The sequence below is a fragment of the Ursus arctos genome, unplaced genomic scaffold (assembly GCF_023065955.2).
Source record: "Ursus arctos isolate Adak ecotype North America unplaced genomic scaffold, UrsArc2.0 scaffold_18, whole genome shotgun sequence".
NCBI lineage: Eukaryota > Metazoa > Chordata > Mammalia > Carnivora > Ursidae > Ursus > Ursus arctos.
In genome coordinates this window covers 33,588,636-33,611,925 of record NW_026622852.1, presented here as the reverse complement: position 1 = coordinate 33,611,925, position 23,290 = coordinate 33,588,636, and the positions used below count along the sequence as shown (strand labels likewise).

Here is a 23,290-nt window from a genome sequence, read left to right as displayed (position 1 = left end):
GTACTTTTGCTGTGCACATCCATTTTTCTTATAACTAAGAATAAATTTTTAAAAATTTAATGATTTTAATGATGTAATTTAAAGTTTGAAAAGAGTAGGAATACCCCAGAGTAATTCTAAAATCCTAGCACTATTAGAACATTTTAATTTTGTTCCAAACGCATAGGGAATGGAAAACCTGTATGTTGTTTGAGGCTGTTTTGCTTTAAGAAATTCAGATAGCAGAAGTGTTCAGCATATAGCCTGCCTCCATTTTATTTTCTCTCAAAATAATTGCTGCCTACTTATTTTATATCCTGAATCATATTAATCAAAAAGATGTAGGTTTTAATTAAAAAAAGAAAACTCATTTTTTTGAAACCTTTTAACATTGAGTAATCTATACATGCTGTAAGAACATACTAATTGAAATGGAGTGTTTTCTGCAAACGGGAATTTGGGTTAAGAATGGCAATTTGGGGGGGGCGCCTGGGTGGTGCAGTCGTTAAGCGTCTGCCTTCGGCTCAGGGCATGATCCCAGCGTTCTGGGATCGAGCCCCACATCAGGCTCCTCCGCTAGGAGCCTGCTTCTTCCTCTCCCACTCCCTCTGCTTGTGTTCCCTCTCTCGCTGGCTGTCTCTGTCAAATAAATAAATAAAATCTTTAAAAAAAAAAAAAGAATGGCAATTTGGTTGAGAGGTTAAAAACTAGGACTGAAAAGCTATGAGCATGTGTTCTCAGGAAAGACGTAAAAACAAATTGCAGTTTCAGTGGAATCTGTAACAAACTGCACATGCCTGAAACAGGCTTTTGTACGAACACGTTAATCTGATTTTTCAGCCTGAATGATGCAGCACTAAGAACTTCTTCCTGTGGCAGTAGCTGCATGTATAAACTTCATGTACAACAGGACTTCTTATCTGGATTATTTGCTAATGTTTCCAGTGATATGTTAAAGGACATCATTGACTTAAGGGATTCTGCAATAACTAGGTTTGCTTAGATTAGTTGGCATTACTCTCAAACTGGTGTTTTCTGGTGTTTTTTTTTTTTTTTAAGATTTTATTATTGACAGCACGAGCAGGGGGAGCAGCAGAGGGAGAGGGAGAAGCAGGCTCCCCAATGAGCAGGGAGCACGATGCAGGGCTCAATTCCAGGACCTTGGGATCATGACCTGAGCCAAAGGCAGATGCTTAACCGACTGAGCCACCCAGGGGCCCCACTCTCAAACTTTTGATGTTCTTTTAGAGAAAGAAAAAAATGTAATGACTCAGGTTGCTCTTTAGAATATTTTTAGCTAAAAATATTACAAGGGTCCAAATTTCCTTCCCAGACAAGCAGGGGATCCAAGGGTTAGCCTAGCTTGGGCTATGGTTCTAGAAGCTAAGGCTGGACCTAGGAGTCTGGTAGGAACAGGGCTTTGGGAAAAACCTGTGATTTGAGGGGGGGAAATGTCCTGCAGAAATTCTGGCACAGGACCTACAAGAGCTTGCCAGTGATTAAAGACCAAAAGGAGGCTGGGTGAAAATGTGAGATCAGATTTGTCAGCAAGACTTGACTGGGTAGGTTCAGGACAAAGGAAGGAGAGAGGGGGGTACCTGAGGAGGGTTAAAGACACTTGATTCTGATACTCTGTCATATAGACTCTCTCTAAGGATTAAGCACCTAATATCGGTCAAACCTGATTCCCATCCTTATTACTGAATTAGGTCTGTCTTCGTGCCTGTAGTTTAGACAAAGCAAGTGGCAGCAAAAAAAAAGTGTAGTAGATTTTCATAGTGTGCCTGGAGTTGAAGAGTTAGTGAATCGACAATTGACACATCATGAATTCAAGTTTGACTATATCAAACTTCAGTTTAGTTATGGATGATGCCTTTGTGACAAAAAGCAAATCAGAAGTGGATAATTTCTGGTGTGTTTTCTTTTCCACTGATTTTGCCAAAAATACATGAATATCTTTTACCTGTCTCTACAGTGTTTTTCTCCCCATTCAAGATTTTAATCATGTCTGGTTACTGCATTTGTTAGAATTGTGCTAAATTTTCAAGGTTGGATCTTGGGTCCATATCCACGTATTAGTGATCTTTTGTCATACTGTTTTTCTCCTGTTTGACCATTTTCCTTTTTAAAAAAATTTTTACATTAATTTTTTAAAATGTTTTATCTATTTTAGAGAGAGCAAGCAGGGGAGGAGCAGAGGGAGTGGGAAAGGGAGACAATCTCCAGCAGACTGTGCTGAGCGCAGAGCCCGATGCAGGGCTAGATCCCAGGACCCTGAGACCATGACCTGAGTTGAAACCAGGAGTTGGACGCTTAACCAGCTGAGCCACCTGGGCGTCCCTGACCATTTTCCTTTTATATTTTAGGAGGAGTTTCCATTTTTATTTTTCTGTTTTCTGATTAGAATTTCTAGCATCAATTTTCCATTCATATCAGACTTGTTGAGAGGACAGTTTAAAGTCAAATAGTTTTCTCAGTCGAGTCCTTGACTGCTTTTCCAGTTTCGTTTTTACTGACCTGTAACATTTTATTAGTTTCTGGTGTACAACATGATTCAATATTTGTATATATTGCAAAACGATCACAATAAGTCTAGTTAATATCCGTCACCAAACGTTGTTACAAATTCTTTTCTTGTGATGGGAACTTTTAAGATACCTTTAAGAACTTTCAAATATACAATACAGTATTGTTAACTATAGTCCCCATGCTGTATGTGCCCATGACTAGATATTTGTACCTTTTGACCCCCTTCACCCATTTTACACACCCCCCACCTCTGGCAACCACCAATCTGTTCTCTGTATTTATGAGCTTGGGGGTTTTTTGTTGGTTTATTTTACATTCCACATGTAAGTGAGATCATACAATATTTGTTCTCTGATTTATTTCACTTTGCAAAATGCCCTCAAACTCCATCCATATTGTCACAAATGGCAAGATTTCCTTTTTTTTTTTTATGGCTGGATAATATTCCGCTGTATATAACACACCACATTTTCTTTATCCATTCATCCATCAATGGATGCACAGGCCATTTTCATATTTTGGATATTCTAAATAAAGCTGCAGTGAACATGGGGGTGCAGGTATCTTTTCAAGGTAGTGGTTTTGTTGTCTTCAGATAAATACCTACAAGTAGAATTGCTGGATCATATAGCAGTAATAGTAATAGTAATTCTATTTTTAATTCTTTGAGGAACCTCCATGCTATTTGCCACAGTGGCTGCACCAGTCTGCATTCCCACCAGCCGTGCACGAGGGTTCCTTTTTCTCCATATACTCACGAACACTTTTTATTTCTTTTTGATTTTAGCCATTCTGACAGGAGTAAGGTGATTCATTGTTTTGGTTTGTATTTCCCAGATGATGGGTGATGTTGAGCATCTTTTCATGTGTCTTTTGGCCAACTGTATGTCTTCTTTGAAGAAATGCCTGTTCAGGTCCTCTGCCCATTTTTTAATAGGATTGTTATTTTTTATTTGTTTTTTTGTGTTGAGTTGCCTAGGCTTTTTATATATATTGGGTATTAACTCCTTATTGGATATATCATTTGCAAATATCTTCTCCCACTCAGTGGATTGCCTTTTTGTTTTGCTGATGGTTTCATTCTCTGTGCAAAAGCTTTTTATTTTGGTGTTGTCTCAATTGTTTATTTTTGCTTTTGTTTCCCTTGCCCAAGGGGAGAACAGAGTTATTCTTCATCTGTACGTGTTTACTCCTGGTAGGTGATGACCAAATGCCATTATGGCACACTGTGCAAGGTTTTATTGTAGCGCAAGGTGAGGGCAGTGGTGGGAAAAATTAGTCATGGTTCACATTAACGTGTGAAAATTAAAAGAATTTGCTCTGCAGCAGATAGCATCATAGTCTCATTCTAAGCAACAACTTTATTTCACCCTTCATCAGCATAATTAGATAAATGCTGAGCTAAACTTTTGTTTCTCTGGTGGTTTGTAATTATTTCATGTTTTTGTTGTTGTTATTTTAGTTTTATGAAACTGGAGGCAAAAGGAGTTCATTTCAAAGTTTATACTCATACATATTTAAATCTCTTGTGAAACGTTTTCCCCTTTAAATAGTTTTTACATTACTAAATAATGTGTTGGAAACAACTGTGTAGTTGAAAGATCATGAACTTTGGAATTAAAGAGACATAATCAAATTCTGATTGGCTGCACCTTAACTGAGCAAGGAAAGTAACTTCTCTGAGCCTGTGTTTTCTCAGCTGTGAAAATGATAACGGCAACTTTGTTGAGCTGTTAAAATCAGGTCATAGATGAAACTAGGCGCAGTCACTGTATGCTTTTCTTCCTTTCTCTTTATCCTAAATCTGCATTTTGCCATCTACATTTTTCGGCAACCAGGTAATAGCATGGCCATAGAGTAGCAGCACAGTGCATTTTTGGTCCATTTAGCCCTGACAGAAATTGAGAGAGGGAGTGGAAAAGATGGCTTACAGTATTAGAACGATTTATAAAAGTAAACTCATGCTTTTTCTGGTCCCCCAAAGCAGAGGTGTTTACTACCTGCTTCCTTATGCTGACCTAGAAGCAATCTCAGGATAAACATTTTTTTAGATTTTTTTTCCCCCTCCTCTTCAAATTAACATGCCTTGAATTGTTAATCCTAATTAGCACAAAAGCAAACTCCTAGATCTACATTACTAAGCGATTTAAAGTTTTGTATATTCTTGCTTCCTTTGTGGCACATTAATGACCAGATAAGCAGCTTTATTTCTGAGCACTCTGTCCTGTTCCATTGATCTATAGGGTCGACCTTTGTGCCAGTATCACACTATTCTGATTACTGCAGCTTTGTGGTGTAGCTTGGTACTGGGGATTGTGGTACCTCCAGCTTTGTTCTTTAAGGTTGCTTTGGCTGTTTTGTGGCTCCACAAACTTTAGTATCATTTTTTCTAGTTTTGTGGAAAATGCTGTTGGTATGATAGGGATTGCACTGAATCTGTAGATGCTCTGGGGACTATGGACGTTTTAACAAAATTCTTCCAATCCATAAACACAGAACCTATTTCCATTTGTGTGTGTCATCTTCAGTTTTTTCGTGAAAGCTGACAGATGTGAAATTAAAACCTTTCAACTCTGAAACACAATAGACAATTTGTATACTTCCCACACCTACAAAAAATAGAATAGGAAGTAATAGATACAACATAAAAAAAGGGCTGATACTATAGATTCTTTGAATTCCTTGGAGGAAAAAGTCTCTAGCATGAAATCTTTGCTTATAAAATTTTACTGTGAGACTTCATTACACGTATGATTGTATGTCAAGACTCTAATGGTAATTTTTCATAGTGACTATGGGTCAAACAATCTCAGTTTGCTAATCCATAGTGTGGACCACACTATTTCATCTTTAAGAGTTCTTATACTCTTTCATTAAGGAAATCATCTTTGAGATCAAGTCATTTAATAGGTTATGGGCTCTAAGGAGTTGCACTTAGCAGTTTACAATCTACTAGAATTAAGGTGTGTTCAGTTACTACTATTAGGCAATATTTTCTGATACCTTATGAAAGGAAGATGGGAACAGAGGATGATCCACAGAGGTGGTGCTTTCTGAGTAGAACCTTGAAAGATGGGTATGCTGTTGACAGGAATGGTATAGAATGACTGTTCCACAGTGACAAGAGCAGGAGCCAAACAGACAAAGCAGCAAGCTGTGTCCAGGAGTGGCAACTAGTGCAGCTCGGGTGGCATGTGGGGTTCACAAAGGCAGTTAGGTTAGGATAGGCTGGAACTCCATAAAGTGGGCAGTTAGAGGTGCAGAATGCCAACTGTTAAACAGGGTGTAATGTGCATGAGGAACAACATGCAGAAAGGGGCCAAGAGGCTTGAGGTAAACTTGGGAAGATACTTAGGACCATTGAGTAACAGAGCCCATCCTCCAAACCACATAAGAAAAGTTGTCTTGGGTAATATGTAAACCCTCAACCCATCAAAGAAAACTCTGGTCCTTAACTGGTGGCAAGAAAAGGGGCAGCTTATGTGTACCATTCTGTCATACAGTTAAGCAATAGTAGCCACATTATCTCACTAGATTGGTATAAAATGACCAGTGGCATGAGCTTTAGTATTAAACTGCAATCTTTGTTCTGTGATGGATTTAAATGTACCCCTCCTTGCTCCCACCCACACGCATGGCAAGTAACGAGAATCTTGTCTATGTTAGCTCAGCTCTAGGCACAAACGCAGGAGGATACCTAGCTCATAGTTTGTTGTATTATAATGGCTAGCAGTATGGAGGGGGATAGTCCGAGTTTAAATCCTGGCTCCCCTATCTCCCCCCACTCACTTTCTAGGTGTGTAACACTGGACAAGTTATTCAAGTTTCATACCTAGAGTTGAGAATAAATATGTAGCTGGAAAGGGAGGAGTGTTAGATAACGTAGATATTCTTTCTTGACACAACACAACACAACAAGTGATTCCTTCTTAATAGTTTGTTGCCATGTGGAATCTAAAACCCTATCAAGGGGCACCTGGGTGGCATAGCGGTTAAGCGTCTGCCTTCGGCTCAGGGCGTGATCCCGGCGTTATGGGATCGAGCCCCACATCAGGCTCCTCCGCTATGAGCCTGCTTCTTCCTCTCCCACTCCCCCTGCTTGTGTTCCCTCTCTCGCTGGCTGTCTCTATCTCTGTCTAATAAATAAATAAAATCTTTAAAAAAAAAAATAAAAAAAAAAATAAAACCCTATCAAAATTATTGTACTTGGTAACATTAAAATTGTTCTTTCTTGTACTTAGAAGGGCTATTTTACCCATGCAGGATTTGTAGCATCACACATTCGTCATGGGAAAATACCATTTATTGAGTTATGCAAATCTTCAAAATGTTAACACATTTCATAATACAATACTAAAAAATCCTGCTTGTTAATATTACCACCAGTATTACCAGAAAAGTCTTTGAGAAGATGTCCAGCTCACAATGACAAATACAAGTTTGCCCAAATTCTAATTTTCATTTGAAAGCTACGATGTTATTATTTGCAACAGATGTCAGGTTAATATGACAGGCTCACTTTGTTCATTTTTAAGAAATGTCTGCCAAATACCATAGACTTAAATAACCATAGTTTGTCTTAGTCATCTACTCAAGTAAAAACGGTATTCATGAAAAAAAGCAGTTACTTCAGACTCCAACTGAAATAACTGCATTTCTGCAAAATAACCCTGTTTTGGTATGCAGAAGTGCTTTTGTCTAATTTCCATTTTTCCCTCAGATTATGAGAGATGGAGGAGGAGGAGATTAAAAAAATTAATTTTTACGGCTTCATCAAAGCCACCCTTGAGTCTACCATTAAAAAACATTCAAATGCATGGCAGTGAAAAATACAGTCAGCATTGCTAATAGAGTGCGCTGCCCTGCCTTGGTTTATGCTAAGGAGACAGCAGTTTTATCCACCCTTCATGCAAATGTTAACATGGGAACTGCAAGTTCTTTATACATTCTGCACGCAATTCTGTCAGCTCTGTACCTTGCAAATAATTTCTATTCTGTGCTTTGTCTTTTCATTTTCTTGAGTCTTTTGAAGATATATTTTTAAATTTAATATTGTGTGTGTGTGCACGTGCGTTCTAGGAAATCTTTGCCTAATCTAAGGTCACAAAGATTTTGTTTCTTCTAGAAGTGTTAAAACTATTACTTTTTGTGTATGTTGTGAAGGGCAGTGTTTGTTTTTCTGCATAAATATCTAGCTGTCAGTACCATCTGTTAAAAACATGAAAATGGTTTATTACCTTTTATAGATGTCATTAGATTCAGTCTGCTAATATTTTCTACCGTCCTGTAATTTTGTTTTGTAATGTCTTTGTCAAGTTTTAGTATTAAAACCCTGACCTCATAAAACAAGTTGGAAGTGTTCCCCTCCCCCTCTATTTTCTGAAAGACTGTAGGATTGGTGTTACTTCTGCCCTGAATGGTAAAATTTACAAGTGGAAACCACATGGGACTAAAGTGTGCCTTGCAGGAGGATATTTAATCATCTGGATTACATTAATAGATGTGAGGCTATTCTGGTTTTGTCTGTTCTTGTCGGTTTTGGTTGAGTTTTATTTTTGTCTAAGTTGCTGCATTTATTGGCATAAAAATCATAATTTAATTTAGGTAAGAGCCATAGTAGTAACTCTTCTTTCCTTCCCCATATTAGTAACTTGTACTTTCTCTGGCTTACCTGATTGGTCTAATTAAACACAGACTGATTTTGTTGTTCTTTTGAGAACCAGTTATCAGTTTCACTAATTTCTTCCTCCACTGTTTTTCGGTCCTATATGTGCTGACTTCTACTTTTTATTATTTCCACCTTTCTATTTAATTTGGGTTTACTTTGTTCTTATTTATCTAGAATATAGATTAGGGTAGAAGCTTAAACCACTGATTTGCACCTCTTTTTGTTGTCTAAATCTATCATTTTTTTAACAAAAAAACAAAACAAAAAAACGATTCCTAACAGACTGAAGTAGAAATCACTAAGAAAATACTACCTTGGAAAATCTCCAAATATCTGGAAAGTAAATACAAATCCAACAGAAGAAATGTCAAAGCAAATTGGGATATATTTTGAACTTAAAGATGAAAATGCAACATATCAAAATCTGTGAGATGAAGCTAGATGGTCTTGCTTGCTAGAAAAAAGGTCTCAAATCAATAGTCTAAACTTCTACCATAAAACTAGAAAAGAGCAAACAGAGTAAGCCCAAAGCAAGCAGAAAAAAAGGAAAGCAGAAATCAAAGAATTGTAAACTGAAAGGCAATAAAGTCAATGAAACAAAAAACTGGTTCTTTGAAAAGACAATAAAATCAACAAACTTCAGCAAGATTGACAAAGAAAAAAACACAAATTACCAATATCAGGAAAAGTGATACCACTTCACAGCTTGAAGACATCAAAAGGATAATGAGGAAATACCGTGACCTCTACACACAAATTACAAATTTGACAATTTATATGGAACAATTCCACAAAAACTATCACAAGTCACTCTTTATAAAATAGATAATTTAAATAGCCCCATAACTATTAAAGAAATTGTACTTACTTTATATTCTCCCCATCCTACCCCCCAATCTCTAGGCCCAGACAGTTTCACAGGAGAATTCTAATATTTAAAAGATTAAGACAAATTCTATATAATTCTACAGAAAATGGAAGAAAGAACATTTCCCAATTCATTTTACAAAGGTAGTAGTATCCCAAAACCAAATAAAGCCAGTAAAAAAAAAAAAAAAACCTACAGGTCAAAGACTTTCGTGAATATACACAAAAGTCATGACCAAACTATTAGCAAACAGAATCCTGTGGTAAAGCATACCCTCGAGATATTTCGGTTCAGTTCCATATGACCACAATAAAACAAGTATCACAAAGCAAAATTCTGGGTCTCCCAGTGCATATAAAAGTTATATTTCTAATAGTCTGTTAAGTGTGCGGCAGCATAGGACTAAAAGAAAGTATATACCTTAATTAAAAAATACCTTATTGCTAAAAAATGCTAGCCATCTATCTGAGCTTTCAGTGAGTCGTAATCATTGATCACGGATCACCGTAACATATATAATAATGAAAAAGTTTGAAATTATCGGGGAATTACCAAACCGACAGACTCAGAACAAATGCTGTCAGAAAAATGGTGCTGGCAGACGTGCTTGCTGCACGGTTGCCACAAACCTTCAATTTGTATAAAACAAACACGCAGTTATCCATGAATCACAATAAAACAAGGTATGCCCGTACATAAAAAGAAGTATAGACCATGGCCAAATGGGGTTTAATCTAGGAATACCAGGCTGGTTTAATATTCAAAAATTAAGTAATGTAATTCATAGTACTAACAGGTTAAAGAAGTTACATGATCGTATCAATGCAGAAAAAGAAAATTCAATAACCCATCCATGACAAAACTGATTAAGCTAAGAATAGAAGGAAACTTCTTTTCCTTAATAAAGAATATAAACCAAAAGCCTATAGCAAACATTATATTTAGGTGGTGAAAGACTGAATGCTTTCCTTAGAATTCTGGGGAAAAGGCAAATATGCCAGCTCTCATTATTACACTTATACAACATGAGGCTGGAACTTCAAGCCAGTGCAGTTAAAAAAAAGAAATAAAAGGCACACAGATCAAAAAGGAAGAAAACCTGCCCCGATCAGCAGATGACATGATTGTGGGAGTGGCTGGTCTATTTGATTACTTCACCATACTGGAAGAGGGATTCTCAAGTTTTTGCTTTTCCCTTTGTTAGTGTACCTGAAATGCCCAAACAAACCAAACAAAAAAAGGTAAGGTAAGGAATCCTTTTCAAATGTCTGACATTCTTCCTAAAATAATTTTCTCACATTGTGCATACTGCTTATCCAGGTATGTCTTAAATTTATTATATACAATAAACACAAATGTTCAAACTGTCAGAAGGGTAATATATCATAGATTCTGGAGACCAGCTACCAAGACTGGTATCTTGGCTCTGCCTCTCACTAACTGTATTGTCACTGTGGACAAGTTTCTTAACTTCTCTGCTCAATTCAATTTCCTCAATGATATAATGCTGATCAACAGTACATACCTCAAATGTGAAAACATGTGCAAATGAGGATAGCATCTGATGTATAAAAGAGCTCAGTAAATGTTACTCCTATAATTGCAGCTGTGTGAAATCAATGTCCCCATTTCCCCTTCATGTCTTCTTCTAATGAAAGAATATGACTCACAAAAATTTAATGTCTGAGGACTTTCATCAGAGTGCAAGATTATATATGACAAAAATTAGGGAAGCAAAAAAATAGAAAATTTGTAGTAAAGAAAATTAGTTCACATGGCAAAATATTCAATCTCACAAGTTATTTATAAAGTGCTAGTTAAAACAGCAATGAAGTGCCATTTTATAACTAGCAAATCAGAAGTGATAGAACTACTAGCCAGTGCTGACTAGGTTATGGTCAACAGGTATGTGACCTTGCTGAAAGTGTGAACTGACAGAAATGTCCTGGCAAACAATCTGCAATACATTTGAGAGGAAAAAAACCCCTGTATATCTCTTACATGTGGTCTTAGACTTCCTGTAATTCAGCATTTACAGCTTTGTCTCCCTCTCCTCCCACGGTGAACAAGAACTAATTCCAGATTCAATCCTTTCCTATGTGTCCCATTATATCAGTTACCTGGATGTTATCTGACATGAGAAGGAAGGATGAGAAATGTGAAAGCCAAGTCCAAGGACTATAAGCATAGATAGGGGAAAGATAACATAAAGGAACTAAGACTCAAGTATCAAGAAGGGATGTGGGGCCAAAATAACATACTCAAGATCCGATGAGATCATGTAAGAGCTTTCAAGATCCGAAGTTTGGAGACACTGCTCTGGCGATGTGCCTAGAGATAATAGGAACTACATACAGTAATCTCACGGCGGTTGGTAGTGCCGCTTTGGAGTTGTTAAAAGAGAGTCAACCTTTTGGACTGGAAAGCAGAAGACACTAAGAAATATAATAATCAACAAATTTTGAATTCTTTTGGTAAAACAGATCGATCTATTCATAAATGTATCAGAACGAAGGAAAAATAAATACATTCTCATTCACCAATGGATTGTTACTAATTAGATGATGAAAAGCCTGACAAAAATCTTTGAAAACATGAGATAAATGTGGAGGGCAGTATGCAACAGACCTTTTCCCAGGTTTCTACTAAAAACCAGCAGACTTTTTAAAAACTTAAGATTGCACAGACCAATTACTAAGCATATAGAAACATGATACCCAAACATCATGGAGTCTAAATCAGGGCTCTGGCATTGTATCGTCACAGAACTAACCACAAACAGCTCGTGCATGCCTAACAGCTTCCTCTGTGTTCCCTTTGTTGGTCCAGATACTTGCTTTATAAGTCTTCCTTACCTAGATGACTTTCTTAACAGAAAACACACTAATATTACCTTAGGAATTAAGCTAATTAAAAGCTGACTATCCTATAATTTCATCTGTCTCTTTGTATTTTGATTTTGCAAACAGAATTCACCACCAACCAGGTATCTCAGGGTCCCCAATATATATATAAAAGAATTGTGTAAGAAAAAAGCATCTGAGGACATGCATAAAATCACAGTCATAGCAATTGGACCACAGTTACACTAATTAAGAGAGGAATCTATACTCATTTGTAAGTGATTACATAAAGGGAGAGAAGATATGGGTTAAGTAACAAAACATTACATTTTTACATAAATAAGTAAAACGCAAGTTCTTTGTTTAAAAAAACAGGTCAAGGTGAAGGAGTAAATTTGTACTTTTAACTTCCAGATGTGGTCATTTGGGTCCTTTTGCTTTGGATGTAGTTTCCTTTGGAATCTTTCCATTTTGACATTGAGTAAATCTGGCTACTGTCGAGACACCATCCACAAACTTGGTTTTGAAAAGGACATTTGCATTGTTGAACATACCCTCCTTTAGTGACACCACAATGAACTAAGGGAAAAAGAAAAAAGCATAAGATACTTTTCATAATCTGAAGAAATCCATTCCTGTTTTTATTCTGGGATTAAGAACTGTCTGGAGATATTCTGATCTTGTTATTTCTTTCAAAGCTTGGCTCAAAGCAAATGCACATCCTCAAATGCAAGTAACAAATAGTCTAATATTGGGCACCTAGATGTATTCTAGCTTTCTATATTTGGGTTTTAGGAGTCTCTTAATTTTACCTTGAGTGCTTCATTACCCAGGTTTACTATTTCCTGCGGGTTGAGTGCTGGTTGCTGTCCTCTGCCCTAGCACCACCGTTTTGTTGCTAGCTCTAAATGCCCTGGTGAGATTGCTTTCTCTGTGATATTTTAAGAATATCAAAGGCTACAAGTTCCTACAAGCACTACCACTAGCTCAAATGGAACATTTACAGAATTAAGAAAAGGTACCACTTCGCTGTTACCTGCTAAAAAGACTACCATCATAATGTAGTCTGTGACGACTATGGTAAATGGAGCCCCGGAATCGTCCGCTGCGTTATCTATGTAACCATATGTGGCAGCCCCAGGTCCTGCAGCAACAGCTCAATAAAAACAGCTCTGAAAGGGGCTTTTCTCTATTTCCTACCCAGGAAAAATGACAAGTACCCCCATCAAGTACCACATGACTTTCTGATTTCCTGAAACAGTCTTGCTTTGAGTATTCTCTGGCAGCTAGTTAGAGAAAATAATCTTAACCGTAAATTAATTCCAAATTATGAAAACCTTAGATTCTCCCTCATGGTACAACAATGGTTATGCCTGGCTCTTTCTTTAACAGGAAACCAAACCTTTTTTCCTTCTATATCCATTTGAATGTAAGTATATGTAAATATGCACTATATATTTAAAGAGATACACAAAGCTTTAATATTCCTCAATCCTAAATATCTTCGTATTGGCCATTACTAAAGAATAGTTTTAGAAGAAGAAATACTAAAACTATCATGGAGACCATCTTCCTGGTTCTTACCTGAGAATGTGTGAAATGAGTACGCAGCATCTGTCCGATATTCTGGGTGTGCGAAAGGTCCAAGGCTGCGTCTACCTCGTCCAGGATATAAATAGGAGCAGGTTTGAAGAGGAGCATGGACAATATTAATGACAAAGCTACTAAGGACCTTCAAGAAAGACCAAAAGAGAAGTTATCAAAACTTGATTTTACCACTCTTTACCGAAATACTGAAGCAAATCTGCTATCCTCTTACTATGGAATAGTGCAGATTTAACTGAAAGATCGCCATAGAAGTAAATAATCTCAAGTTTCAAACTTCAACACTTTTGTTGTATTAAAATGGTTCTTTTATTTTAGCTTTTCCTTTTTTCTCTTCAATGAGTTTTATTTTGAACAGGTTTGTATTCTTTCCAATCGAATCATCAGGATAATTGTCACTTAAGGAAAGATCATGTTAAGTGTTTTCTTTCCTTCCCCTGTTGCTATTAGATGCCTAAGTAGCAGGTGAGTGAGGGCTACTTACTGATTAAGACAACAACTACTGTCTTGGTGAAACTATAACTGGTTTAGGTGCCGTCTTTCTAACTTTTACTATGCACGTACCTGTGAGTATACACACACACACAAATACACACTTTTTATTGGCACCATTTAAGAGTAAGTTGTATAGATTATGGCCCATTACTTCCCAGTGTCAGAAATTCGAACAATTATTATGTGGTGGTTAATTTTGTGTGTCAACTTAAGTGGATCATGGAGTACTCAAATATTTGGCTAACCTTTATTTCTAGATTTGTCTGGGAGGGTATTTCTGGGTGAAATTTGCATTTGAATTGGAAGACTCAGTCAAGCAGTTTGCCGTCTCCAATGTGGGTGGACGTCACGGTCTGCTGGACTCAACAGTAAGAAGGGTAGAGGAAAGAACTTCTTTCCTGCCTCATTACTTGGGCTGGGACATGGATATTCTGCCTCAGTGCTCCTGGTTCTCAGGCCTTCACACCCACGCTGAGTTCCCTCACTAGCCCTCCTAGGTTTCCAACTTGCAGACAACAACCTGTGGGACTTCTCAGCCTCCACAATAAGATGAGCCAGTTCCTTATTAAAAAAGAATCTCTTCATACACATACACACTGTACTGGTTCTGTTTCTCCAGAGAACCTTAATAATACACCTTATTTAAAATTTGTAGTTAGGCATCTCAGATTCTATAGGTCTTTTTCAGTTCTCTTATAGCTAACCATCCCCTGTAACTATATCTGGTTTTGTTCTAATCTGGTATGAAGAATCATAATTTTTATATTTTTTCTTAAATACTTTAAAAGTCCTTTTTTTTTTTTTTTAAGGTGAAACCAAAATTTCTAGCAAGGGAAATGTATGAAACAGTGTAATAAAAAATAGTGAGACATCTACCTCAGTAGAGGGGAGTTGAGGTCATTCAAGGATCCTAAAATTATTTTTTATTGGCTTTCTCTGTGCCAAATGCTTACAGCACTGAGCTTCTTTCAATTTAATCTTTCAGAAAGAAAAAAATCTCACCCAGAGTTAAACTGTGCTGGATATACATCTAAAATAATGGTATAGGGGCGCCTGGGTAGCGCAGTCGTTAAGCATCTGCCTTCGGCTCAGGGCGTGATCCCGGCGTTCTGGGATCGAGTCCCACATCAGGCTCCTCTGCTGTGAGCCTGCTTCTTCCTCTCCCACTCCCCTGCTGTGTTCCCTCTCTCACTGGCTGTCTCTGTCACATAAATAAATAAAATCTTTAAAAAAAAATAAAAAGAAATTAAATAATGGTATATATCTAAAAATAATTTTATATCATCTCAATTATGGAAATAATTTTCAGGTCCCAGTAAGAAAATAAACATACATTTTAGGTTTTCCTCAAAACACTTTCTAGGAATTTGGCAAAAAACATAAGATATTGGGATCTTAACTGTGGAATTCAATTTTAACAGTTACCAGAAAGTGTCTTATACTGTTAAAATATTTAGGAATCTTATCATAATGAAACAAATCAAGGGACCACTATTCTAATCATAAAAAAGGATTTCACAAGGAAAGCTAACAGGTCTTAGTGTTTTCTACATATGTAAGAGTTACATGATGGCATCATCAGCACATGAGAACAATTTAAGGACTAGGATTGCACATCCTGAAGGGGAAAAATACAAAATTAATAACCATCTTTATGTGAATATTCACAATTTTCTCTCAGTAGGTTTTAATTATTTGGTTCTTGGCAGCAGGTAAGGAGTTAGGCCACATGACCGCCTAAGTTTCTCCTTAGTATGCTGATTGTCTAGATTTATTCCTTTACGTAGATCCAAGTTTCCTTCTGGTATCCTTTTCCTTTCACCTGAAAACTTCCTTTAACGTGTACAGTTCTGCTAGGATCAAACTCCTCCAGCTTTTGTTTTTCTGAAAAAAATATTTATATTGACTTCGATTTGAAGGCTATTTCAATTAGACATAGAATTCTTGGTTGACATGTTTTTCTTCTAGCGCTTTTTAGATGTTATTCCAGACTTTCTGGCTTGTACAGTTTTTGACAATAAGCCTGAAGTCATTTTTATTTTGTTCCTTGGCATATAATTTGCGTTTTTACCTTTGGCTACTTTATGATTTTTCTAATCACTGGCGTATAAAAAAATCACAATTTCATATAACATGCTTTACTGTGTTATTGTATGTGTGTGTGGAGGGGGCAGGGGATGTGTTTATCCCACCGAGGGTTCACAGAAATGAAGACTGTGGGTTTATAGAACTCATCAAACTGGGAAAATTTGGGGCCATTATTTCAAGTATTTTTCTGTTTTGCCTCTTCCTCTCTTTTTGGAACTCCAAATACATGTATGTTAGATGGCTTGATGGTCACTTAAGCTCTGTTTTTTAGTTTTATGTTTCTCAGTTTAGTTTTAATAGTTTCTTTTTTGCTGTGTTTTCAAAGTCATTCATGTTTCTTTTACACTGTCTAATCTGTTAATGTCATGTAGTGAACTTTTCCTTTCAGGCATATTTTTTTATCTCCAGAAATTTCACTAGGTTCTTTTTTCCCTGTAATTCTTGGAAATAATTAATGTAATTCTATAACTTCCTTGTGTCTTATTTTTATCACCTGTCATTTCTACATCTGTTTCCATCGAATAATTTTTCTCTGGGTTATGAGTCACATTTTCTTGATTTTTGTCCAGTACTTTTTATCAGATGCCAGACATTGTGTCACATGTCACGTTAGAGTCTCAAGTTACATGAGGATCAGCTTGCTCCCTTCAAGGCAGGCGCTGAACTGCTCTGTGTGTACAGTAGCTTTCACTTCCAGGACAGTACAGACTGAATGCTAAGCCGGGGTTCTCCCAAAATTCTAATCTCTTGCCTGAATTTAGTGAGACTACTAGACTTTGTGTGGATTCCCCTCCCTGCACGTGCAAACCAGAAATTCTCCTATGGAGAAAGCTGGGGTGAACACTGAGCTCAGCACTTTGGTTTCATTGCTTTCAGGTATCATATTCTTGACCTATTCATTTCCCAAAGTCTGACAACGCTTGTTTTTCATATATTTTATCTAGTTTTCTAATCGCTTATCCTTACTTCTCCCTTGTTGCCTACTATCGTAAACGTTTATTTATTTACTTGAGAGAGACAGCGCGTGCATTCAAGCAGGGGGAGAGGGAGAGAATCCCAAGCAGACTCCCCACTGAGCACAGAGGCCAACGCGAGGCTCAATCCCATGATCCTGAGATCATGACCTGAGCCGAAATCAAGAGCTGGACGCTCAGCTGAGCCGTCCAGGTTGCCCCCTGTTGCCTACTATTTTAATCAATGTTATAAAAAAAAATCTGCAGTCTTACATATTAAGCTCCTTAAATTCTACGTGTAAAGATTACCTACCAATTTTCAATTTTGTTTGCTTAGCGGTGAGATGATGGATTATAATACAACAAGAGGAATGAGATTATAATTATAATAAATTATAATAAAATTATAATACTGCAAAGGGATTACTCACCTCTGACCACCACTAAGTTCGGTTAGGTTTTCTTTCCAAGTATTTCCTAAAGCAACCTTGAACTCCAGACCATCCAATACAGTTTGCCCCTCTGGTGGTGCAAGCATAGCATTAGCACCAGGCAAAAGAGTAGAAAAAATAGAGCCAAAGTCCTTGTTCACCTGGATTTAAAAAAATACATATAGAAGGCTTTCCAAGAATAATCAAATGTGGCTATGTGTATATTCAATCTAGCAGATGCATTTTGTTGTCTGTTACTAACTCAGGTTGTGACATATTATGGCCCATGTGACAAATCCAGCCATGCCCATTCATTTATATACTGTCTGTGGCTGATAGCGCCAAAACAAGTCTAATAATTGCAACCGACTATATGGCTCACAAAGCCAAAAATATTACCTGCCCTTTTACAGAAAAAATTTACTGAGCTCTGCTCTAACTTCCAAGGGAAACTAGAGGCTATACTTCTAACTCTACCCTGAAATTCTGATACTTTTGTAAGCTATAGGAATCTTCGGAGACACACAAATATATAATAAAGGAGACTAAAGTTGCAGTTGGGAGAGGCAGACATGAAAAACTGTTTTTGGCATAAAACGTTCTCTTATAAAACCTGTTTTCTTTTGACGGCTTTGATAGGCCAGGGGTTATCAGCTAACCTTAAAAAGTCAAAGATTAAGGTGAAGTCTAGGAAAAAAAGAGGCATGAAATCAAGCCACCAGATCTGTTCAAGGTGTTGAATGGTCCTTTTCTGTAGGCTTCTTCTCAGCCAAAGAAGTTGTCAAAAGACAGGAACAGGATGGGACCCCAACAGAAAAAGGCTAAAGAAGCTGTTTGGCTTATCCCCATCAAGCCACAGACTACCTAGAGGTTTAGGGTCAATATTCTAATTGTAATTGGGTAATTTTTGTGCATACACACTTGATGAATGATTAGCGAATTGGTCATCTGTCTTCAAATACACAACTAATAATCTGAGAGTTCAGTAAATTTGAGTGTGTACGTGCATACAGGCACAAACCCGTGAAGATCTGACAGTCATGTTCTCTAGAGAAATCCCCAAATTCAAGTGCATGAATATTTGTACTAATAAGGAGATCTAGATACAATCAATCCGTGCTACCGAATGCAGATTTATAAAGGAAAACAGTTTTAAGAGCAACTGCATACATGCGGAGTAATATCCTACACAGAGTTAATAGGCTTTCGTTTACCTGGGATAGATTTCTGGAGCTAGGTGAGGTTCATCACAATGGAGAGGACCACTGTCTTTTTGGGGAATGATAAAGATAGCAGAGTGTTTTATAAACACCTTTGGTTCTTTTTCTTCTTTAATTTTTTGGCCAGGCATGAGAAAAGCACTAAAACAGTAGACGACTATTAAACCCTGAACATGACCATGGATCCCATGTGGAAATTCCTCCAAAGGGTAAAAGAGTAACTTATCAGTTAATGGGCAGAGAAGAATATAGCCCTATTCAAGATAGAAAATGCACCACAGTCATGGACAGATATAAAGGTGAAATGCAATTGAATTCTGAAAATCCAATACAGTTAGGGAGGAAACAAACACCCAATGCCGAAAATACTCTGGGTTTCTGAATCGAGTGTGCTGGAAGCCAGAAAGAGATATATAATGCTGATAACACTACTTCTCTCAAGAGGTTATTGTGAGGATTAAATGAGAAAATTAATTAGTATGAGAATGGCAGCTGACATATAATAAGCACTCATAAATTTACCAGCTTTCAGAGAAACTTGGAAATTGGGGGAACATTAATTTAAAGGATAAATTTGTACTTGCATTAAATCTAGGAACCATGGGGAAAACAAGAGACAAAATCTCTCAGATCCAGTGTTAAATCCACGTTTATACAAGAATGATGGGACCAACTTTTTGCATGCATTTTTAAAAAGCAAACACCCCAGGGAGACGAAGCACTGAAGATAAGTTATAGAGTAGTAAAAACAAGGTGACTGAAAGGGATAATTGTCCTGCCATTACTGAAAATGAAGTTTTCAGAATTCTGAATAATTACAGAATTAAAAAGCAAAAAAGAGGCAAGGTGCCCAATTAAATCCCAGCGGAATGGGATTGTAAAAGCACCAAACAGCACAGTAACATGTTTGGAATCTTTTGGCTGAGAGTCCTTTGCTAGGATAGATACAGGAAAACTTCCACATGAGAGGTGGAGGAATTATCCTAAAGGAGAAAAATACATGCAGCCAGGGAAGCAGAAATAATAGTAAAGAATCTTGAAATCTGCCAAAGTCGTCATAATACAAAATGAAAAAGGTACTTGGGATTTTGCTGAATAACAGTCCAGTGAAAGAGAATTCTAAACTTCCTTGCTTACTGCCCAATTTAAGGGCAACAAAGGTGACAGCAGTTAGCAACTAAAGGCAATTTTAACTTTGGTTCTAATTTAGGAAAAGAGAATTCCAGTTTTTCCACCTTTGGCTATATATCTTAGGCTATTTCAACTAAGCTTTGATTTCCTCATCTATAAAATATGGATGGTTAACTATCAGTTATGGAATTGTTAATTTAACATACAAAATGCATAATTATGAATTCTGAAATGCAATTAATAACTTCTAAGTAGTAAGGAATATGCCAATCTTATTAGAGAAATGTTCTGAGAAGGAATATTTGAACTCTGTGAGCCTGGGGAAGAGAAACCAAGGAAGCTAGAGCCAAAGGGGTCCTTGGGAGTGCTTTCCAACACTCAGAGCTTCACCAGTGCAAAACTGAGACTGCTTCCAGCTTCGAGCAGTGGGGCATGGCAGATATTGGACAGAATCTAAGGTTTCAGACAAATGTATCTCCTTTGAAAGTAACACAGATGTGGAAACAAGGTTAAGAATGAAAAATAAAGAAATCTAGAAAGTTAGAAATTTAATATAACTTAGGAACTAGGGAAGTTGACTGTGAGAATATGATGGAAGGACACAAATTTACCTTTGCAAATCTGTAGTAGTCAAGTCCAAAAGGACAGATGCATTTAAAAGTCTAGAAGTTTTTAATTAAGGCATGAGTGTGTGCCTCTTTCAAACACAAATCAGCCATTTAAAATTCATCTCAGTGTATAAACCTACTGACAAAATTCTTCATCCTTGCCTCATATAGAATAAATGATATTTTTGGTTCAAATACCTTTTGCCAAGCAATATTTAGGGCTTGGTTTTTCTTCTGGTCAAGGTCTTCTATAGTTGCAAGGATTTTGGATTTGTCATTTTCTACAATTCTCTTCTTCTTCATCAAGTCATTATACTAGTAAGACAAAAAGCATACTTAGTTGGAAAAATATATAATTTTCTTTATATTCTAGAATTCAGTCAGGAATAGAGGTTTAATTTTTATATATAATATATACACTCCTGTTTACCAGAGATATACTGCATTAAGAGTCATAATGTAAACCAAACTATGAAGAAAATAAATATATCACCTATAGGTAAAATTTAGTTGCTATTATTGAGAATTTATAGGACAAGCTCCTGAAGTATTTTGATTCCACTAACACTCCCACCTGATCTTTCCAGCAGCCAAGGCAAAAAAGAAAATGTGTCGTATGTAAACTCAAAAGTAGCCCTGGCACGCTTTCTTAAGGTCTTAGCAGTGACACAAAATTTCAATTCCTCATCATGAGGTACAAGTCCTTCATAATTTTGCCCTTACTTATCTGACTTTTTGGCATCCCACTCCTCCCCAGGCTCCAGCCATATGGTCTTTTTTTCAGTTCCTTGTACATAATAAGCTCATTACAGCCTTCTAGCCTCTGCATTGTTCTCTCTTCCCAGAATGCTCTTTCTCTGTATCTGACATAACTGGTGCCTCAAGTTTCAGTTCAAACATCACATCTTCAGAGTGGTCTTTTCCTGGTTAATACAGAAACTCACTGAAAAAAAAACTTTTGAGGGAGGCTGCAGAGGGATAATTACACCATGAGTAGTAGCAGAACTTTCTAAAAATCCTCTTAACTCATTTCTCCTCAAAGGAGGCTTCAAATTCTCCCTTAAAAATTCCAGCCAGTCTTGCTGACTTCCTTGCTGTCTCTCTGCTTTATGGCCAAGCTCCTAAAACCTCCTCTCTACAATTTTCTCTTATTTCTTGCATAATTCCATGTAGTTTCTTATCTGGACAGACACAAAATACAACAAAACAAAAGGCCATCTTACTTAGCAATAGAGCCTTTCCCTCTGGTAAGGAAATGGGAGTTGGAGAATTCTTTTAAAAAATATTAGACCAGTTATCATTATCTAATAAAAGCAAACAAGTGAATAAGTTTCACAATGATATGTAGTTCAAATTCAGACCAAAGCTTTTCCTCCACAAATATGGCATATATTGCAAAGCTTTAACGGAGAAATAAAAACCAGCAGGAACATCTTATAGCTAGATCACAACATGAGCATTATTAGCCTATTTGGTATCTAACATAATACAGATTCTTTGTAGATACTAATGTCAATAACAATTACAAAAAGCCCCATTATAGCAAAACTTCTTAAAAGTAATTGAGCTCATAAGTATTACCACTTTCAGAGAGCTCTCATAACTCTGTGATACAAATTCGAATAGAATTTTGCAAAATTAAAGAAGGTATAGGGCATAATATAAAATTACTCAGACAGCTATTTCCTATGGAGCTGTCAAGAATACGGATTGCCTTCCCCTGTGGATTTTTCTAGTAACATGGCAGACTATAAAAGTTTTGTCAGGGTTGGGAAGATGGATAACATTATCAAGTAAGTGAGCATTAAAACAGAAGATGCTGCTGGACTTACAGATGAGTAGAGGAGTGGTTATGCATATAACAATATTAGTCATTACTTATGCAATGGTTCTAGTGTACCCTGGAATCAAAGAAGACAATAGTTACGAAACAACTGGTAAGGAGGCGGATAGCAGAGTACACCTGATCTTTCAAAGCCCTTTCAAGGCAAGTGAAAGAAAGGATAGAAATGTAAGAAGTTAAACAGAACAAAAAGTACAGTTTTTATTTACACCAAGAATGAGAAAAGAGTTGAATATGTTCATGGCAAAGCCAACAGAAAAGTTATTCAAGGTACAACAGAATATATAAATAATTGATGATGCAAAACAATGAAATAAGAACTGAAAAGGGAGAAAGGAAAAACAAAGAAATTCAGAATCAAGGGCATCAAGCAAGATTTCCTCTAGTTAATTGTTGCAGGTGTCACAGAGAGCCATCGAAGCTACTCAGGTGGCCAAAGGAAAAGGACTTACCCGCTCTTCAGCTTCTGTCAGAACATTCATAGCTCTCATGTTGACATTCCTCCCCAGTTTCTCCTTCATTCCTTGCAACTTCTGAAGTCTCTGACCAGCTTCTTTTGGGTTGTTGGTTTTGAAATCATAGGCACTATTAGGTTGCCCAAAGAGGTGTTTCTCTGCATTAATCCAGTCATAGTCTTTCAACATTTTGGAGACCTAGCCACAGAGGATAATAGAAGCATTTATCATTGTTTACAAACAGGTATTTAAAAACCAGTTTCTTGGGGTGCCTGGGTGGCTCAGTTGATTGAGCCTCTCATTCTTGGTTTTGGTTCAGGTCATGATCTCAGGGTCCTGGACTCCAAGTTCAGCAGGGAGTGTGCTTGAGGATTCTCTCCTCTTCCTCTCACCACCCCCATCCCCCCCCATCATGCGCATGCTCTCTCAAATAAATCTTAAAAAAAAAAAAAAAGTTTCTTAAATACTTAGCAATTTTAAATCAATGACTCATTTGTAAAAATTAGGTTCACTGTTAACAGTAAACTTATACTAAGTATGAATATTTTTACCTAGAGGATAGGCTCAAAAAAAA

General features: G+C 36.9%; 1 protein-coding gene across 1 annotated transcript in view; it reads right to left on the bottom strand.

Moving 5' to 3' along the window:
• Positions 1 to 7,520: 7,520 nt before the first annotated feature.
• Positions 7,521 to 23,290, bottom strand: part of SMC2 (structural maintenance of chromosomes 2) — a 67,277-nt gene continuing 51,507 nt past the window's right edge. The window contains exons 21-25 of the mRNA XM_057313631.1: positions 22,714 to 22,914; positions 20,617 to 20,733; positions 17,460 to 17,620; positions 13,472 to 13,619; positions 7,521 to 12,466 (exon numbers count right to left, since the gene is read on the bottom strand). Of these exons, the coding sequence (XP_057169614.1) occupies positions 12,308 to 12,466; positions 13,472 to 13,619; positions 17,460 to 17,620; positions 20,617 to 20,733; positions 22,714 to 22,914 (786 nt within the window). The 3' untranslated portion in view covers positions 7,521 to 12,307. The remainder of the gene's footprint in view (positions 12,467 to 13,471; positions 13,620 to 17,459; positions 17,621 to 20,616; positions 20,734 to 22,713; positions 22,915 to 23,290) is intronic.